The sequence below is a fragment of the Balaenoptera borealis genome (assembly GCF_965194805.1).
Source record: "Balaenoptera borealis genome assembly, chromosome: 7".
Lineage (NCBI taxonomy): Eukaryota > Metazoa > Chordata > Mammalia > Artiodactyla > Balaenopteridae > Balaenoptera > Balaenoptera borealis.
In genome coordinates, this window is record NC_138864.1 from 20,283,770 (window position 1) to 20,289,394 (window position 5,625).

Consider the following 5,625-nt stretch of genomic DNA (forward strand, 5'->3'; position numbering starts at 1 on the left):
CTTCCCCTTCTGTATCAAAGTTAGAGGTTGATTGTATCTTCTCTTTTCTCAGACTTACCTCTCTACTTTTGTTCGCATTCTACATCTTATCGTTGTCTAGGACATTCTCTGCTTTCTCCAATATCAACCTTTCCCAGTTACTTCCTCCCAGGGATCTACCATCTAAAATCAAAACCAGAACAGAATCCTTGGTCCTGTATCTCCCTCAAAGTATTTCTTCCCTTCATGCCCAGATTTCCATTAGGTACTTTGTGTCTCTACTTTCTTGTTTCAGTTTTGCTCCAAACCACTGAAATCAAGCTTCTGCTCCCCTGAAACAGTTGTTACTAAAGGAATTTTAAGACCCAGCTACCAAATCCTTCTACTCACTTCTAAGATTCTTTTACTTCACTCCTTAGAGGTAATAACTACTTCTAATACTGGTTTCCTCCTTCATAGATACTACATCTCTTCAGAATCCTTCACTGATTCCTCCTTCTCCACCTACCCTTCCTTTTAAAACATTTTATTCATAAAATTTCAAACAGAAGCCAACATACAGAACCAAAGTATAGGACAGTGGCTCTCTATGTACCCATTGTCCAGTTTCAGCAATCACTAACCTGTGACCAGTCTTTTTTTTTTTTTTTTTAATAATTAGCTCCACCACTTCTCTTTCTCCACTCTAAATTATTTCTTCCCCAACCTTTAAGTAGTGTTTTTCCCCTGGGTCCTATCCTCAATATTCTTTTCCTCTCATGCCACATGCAATCTATGGAAAAGCTCACACATGTTAATAGCTTCTACCACCTCCAAATGCTGATAACACCTAAATCTCTTTCTCCAGCTTAGATCTTGTTCTTAAGCCAGAGATTTGTACGTATTTAGTGGCCTAGATCGTCTTCGCTCAGATGCCCCACAGGTTCTAGAAGTGGTAGAGACTGGATCTGAACCTTAATATTCTGCTTTCAGAGTTCCTCTCCTTAACCACCGCTCTTTTCCTATATTTAAATAGGAAAATATAATTATGGTGGGGAACATGGGATGCTATAGATGTATATAACAGAGTGCACCAAACCTGGGGGAACCAAGAGAAGAGACACCTAAACTGACTCTGATGAAGGTGCTGGATTAAAAGCTGGTAACTGGGAGAAACTACAGAAGAACCTTCAGCAACCTGAAGGAATTTGTGCTGGTTGGATCTTGACCTCAGTGGTATGTAAGAAGAGAAGTAGGCTGGGACAATCATGTCATATAAGGCTTTGTAAGTCAAGTTAAAGGGGACTAATACTTTAATATATCAGTCAAACAAACCTTAGATCAAATCCCAGCTCTACTACTTTCTGTACTACTGTACTACTTTCTGTGTAATTCTAAGCAAGTCACCTTTTCTCTTTGGCCTTTGTTTTCACTCTAGAAAGGGACTAAAAATGTCATCTTATAAGATTGTTCCACTCATTTTTTCAGTAAATATTTATTGTGTGCCTATTATGTCCTGGTCACATTCTCGATGTTGAAATTAGAGTGGTAAGAAAGACAAAATGGGACCTCTGCTGTCATGGAGCTTACATTCTGGTGGTTGTTGTAGTGTTTAAATGAGATAACATTCAGTGGTGCCTGTTACATAATGGACATTCAGAAAATGTTAATTTCCTAGCCAACGTTCACATACATTCTAATGCATGGACACTTTGTCTGAGTTCTTCTCTGATTAAGTTAAAAAGTACATACTTCTTGGCTTAGAAGTTTTGAGTGACTTGTCACTAAAAAGGAAGAAGTAGCCAGATTATCTGGGACCCTATGTTTTCTTTCAAAAGGTCATGTCTAGGACTTAGAATTTTCTTGTTTACTTTGGCAATTCTAAAAAGCCTTGAAGAATTCCTGTTATTTCTCGAAATCTATTTCAGTAATTCTGTGAATTACAAAGATGATTTGCATCAAAGGAATTTATGGTTAGTTATAGGAATAGATAATGACACATCCAAAAGAAATAAAAGAAAAAGCCTCTAGAGAAGATAAAAGCTAACAAAAATAATCCACAGAACAAAGAAAACACAAAGAAAGCATAAAATGAGATGATAAAAGCAGAAACAACCTATTAAACATATTTGGTTTGTAATTTCTTATTAAAAGATAAAACAGTGTTTAAAAATAGAATACGTTGTTTATAAGAGTCAAAAAACAGTGACATGACAAGAGTAAAAATAGACTGATAAACATTTCTTAAGTGAAAACAATTAATTTCAGATAAAATATTAATTTTAAATATTAAAGTATTAATTTCAGGTAAAATAAGACAAATAATGGTATATAGAATAAAGAGGGTCACACAAACTTTATATTACCAGTCTCTTCAACAAATGATGCTGGAAAAACTGGATATTCATGTGTGAATGAAAGAAATTGGACCCTTACCTTAAACCGTATTCAAAAGTTAATTCAAAATGAATTAAAGCCCTAAATGTAAGACCTAAAATTATAAAACTCAGAGTAGAAAATGGGGAAATCTTCATGACATTGGACTTGGCAGTGATTTCATGGATATGACGCAAAATCACAGGCAACAGAAGTGAAATTTGCAAATGAGACTACACCAAACTTCAAAACTTCTGTGTGACAAAGGAAACAATTAACGGAATGAAAAGGCAACCTACAGAATGAGAGACAATATTTGCAAGCTATATATCTGGTAAGGGGTTGATGTCCATAATATATAAAGAACTCCTACAACTCAACAACAACAAACCACCCAACTCACCTAAAAAAATGTGTAAAGGACTTGAATAGACATTTGTCTGAAGAAGACATACAAATGACCAACAAGCATATTAAAAGATGATCAACACCACTAATCATCAGGAAGTACAAATCAAAATCATAATGAGATATCACTTCACTCATTAGGATGACTATTTCCAAAACAGAAAACAGGTGTTGGTGAGGATGTGGAGAAATTGGAACCCTTGTATATTGTTAATAGGAATGTAAAATCATGCGGCTGCTAAGAAAAACAGTGTGGAGGTTCCTCAAAAAAATTAAAAACAGAATTAATGTATGATCCAGCGATCTCACTTCTGGAGATACACAATATATCCAAAAGAATTGAAAACAGGATCTTGAAGAGAGATTTGCCCAGTCATGTTCATTGCAGCATTATTCATAATAGCCAAGTGATAGAAGCAATCCAAATGTCTGATGATGGATGAAGGGATAAAGAAAATGTGATACACAGACACACATGTATATACATACATGCAATGGAATATTATTAAGTCTTTAAAAAAGAAGGAAATTCTGTTACATGCTAAAGATGGGTGAAACTTAAGGACATCATGCTAAATGAAATAATCCAATCACAAAAAAACAAATATTGTGTGATTCCACTCACATGAGGTATCTCAAGTAGTCACAGTCTTAGAAACAGAAAGTAGATAGGTAGTTCAAGGGCTGGGGGGAGAAAGAAAATGGGAGTTGTTGCTCAATGGGTATAGAGTTTCAGTTTTGCAAGATGAGAAAGTTCCAGAGATCTGTTGCACATCAAGGTACATAGAGTTAACACTGCTGTACACTTAAAAGCGGTTAAGATGGTAAATTTTGTGATTTTTATCATAATTTTAAAAGTATAAGAATCATTTCATGCATTGTTTTCTACGAACTTAAAAAATATGAGGACTGGGTATTATTTTGTTAATTAAAGTGTTTAATTGCCTTTTATTGACTCAGCTAAATGATCCTGTAGATTTCCTTCTGGAGACATTGGGCTATTAATAAATTTCCTAATATTTAATGATAGGTACCTTGCTGACATAAATCCTACTTGTTTAGGTAGATAATTCAAATACTGAAATCAATTTGCTGTTATATCTGAGAATTTTGTATTTGTATGCTTAAGCAAGATTGACCCAAGTTTACTTTTTTAAGTGTATGTATGTGTGTGTATGTAGAAGCATATATATAGTCACCAAATTTCCCGCAACTTAGACATCTTTCAGATTTTTACCATTATGTTGTTACCTGTGGACTTTTCATATATGACCTTTAATATGTTGAGGTAATTACCTAGCTTGTTCCTAGCTTGTTGAGTGGTTTTATCATGAAAGTGTGTTGAATTTTGTCAAATGCGTTTTTGTGCATCAGTTGAGATAATCATGTGGTTTTGTCCTTCATTTTGTTAATGTGATGTATTAAAATGGTTCTTTAATATGATGAAAAACATTCACTTTTTTTTTACTAAAGTATAATTGATTAACAATGTTGTGTTAGTTTCAGTACAGCAAAGTGACTCATTTATTTATATATGTATATATATTCTTTTTCAGATTCTTTCCCATTACAAGTTATTACAAGATATTGAATATAGTTCTCTGTGCTGTAGGTCCTTGTTGGAAAAACATCCACTTTAAAGTGTATGATATACAATACACATAGTGCATAAAATCTTGGTAATCTGAATCTATTTTGTGATCACTGCATAAGAAATTAGCAATTATTTGATTTGCCTTTTTATGATACACAATACCCATTTGAATTCAAAACAAAACTTATTAAAGAAACAAACAACAAGGAAAATAGATATGTGCATAGGCATAAAAGTGAGAAATCAGTATTTTTCACTGCTCATTTTCTTATAACCTTGAAAAGTAGAATTTCATTCTTTGCAAGTACAAAACTAAAGCAGAATGAATGAGTTTCCTAATTATTCTTTTTTATGACAGTAGTCATATTTGAACATTATACATATTTATGTTGCTAGGGTGAACCATGTGAAGTTGGCATTGTTGTACTTCAAAAATAGAATAACGGCAATTTGATATAATATTACCATACATGTAGAAGTACCTTAAAGGGCTTGGTAAAATTTCTGTAAGTGTCGTTTTCTTTTAACAGTATTAAAGTACTTTGTCTGGTTTTAACAAATGACACTTAAACTAATATTTATCTTTTCTTTTTAGTAATTACTTTCTAAAATATGTATTAATAATTGAGTGACGGTATCCTGCTAAGATGAGTGATAGTAATTCCTGTGACTTAAAAAAACAAAAACAAAATTGTGTCCATACTTCAGGCAGTTCTCTTTCGTAATTGGTGAATTGTATCTTGGTGGTCACTCTTGGTCTAAGCATGCTTGTTCTTCATTTTCTTATGGTAACAAAAATTGCCTTCGGTATATATAATGATGATGATGATAATAATTGTAATAATAATAACATTCACTGGAGATTTATTATATGTCAAGAACTGTCCCAAGAGTTTACTTTTATAAACTTTTAAAATCCTTGTAATAATCCTGCAGTGGGGGTACTGTTACCATCTCCATTTTACAGAGGGCAGGGAGGCACAGAATGATTTAGCAACTTGCCCAAGCTCACACAGCTAGTAAGTAGCAGAGAAGGATGATGACATGAGACATGATTTGACTCATCTATATATTTCTGCTTAGTTACTTAATAATTCCATTGTTTGATAGACTTAAGTACATTTTTAATACATTTTCGATGCTATGTCTTATCCATTGTAATTTTAAAAAAATAATACATCCCCTTTTTTTGGGTCATAGGATGGACACGCTGAAATTTTATACACATTTTGGAATTCAGTTACTCAAGCACTTTCTTCTCAGTTTCAGACAGCAACAAACTGTAAGTA

General features: G+C 33.3%; 1 protein-coding gene across 2 annotated transcripts in view; it reads left to right on the plus strand.

Annotated features, from left to right (window-relative positions):
- The window catches only part of COG5 (component of oligomeric golgi complex 5), a 284,645-nt gene that overhangs the window by 178,693 nt on the left and 100,327 nt on the right, over positions 1 to 5,625 (plus strand). For both annotated transcript variants that reach the window (XM_082399763.1, XM_082399764.1), the window contains exon 11: positions 5,537 to 5,618. In XM_082399763.1, coding sequence (XP_082255889.1) covers positions 5,537 to 5,618 — 82 coding nt within the window. The remainder of the gene's footprint in view (positions 1 to 5,536; positions 5,619 to 5,625) is intronic.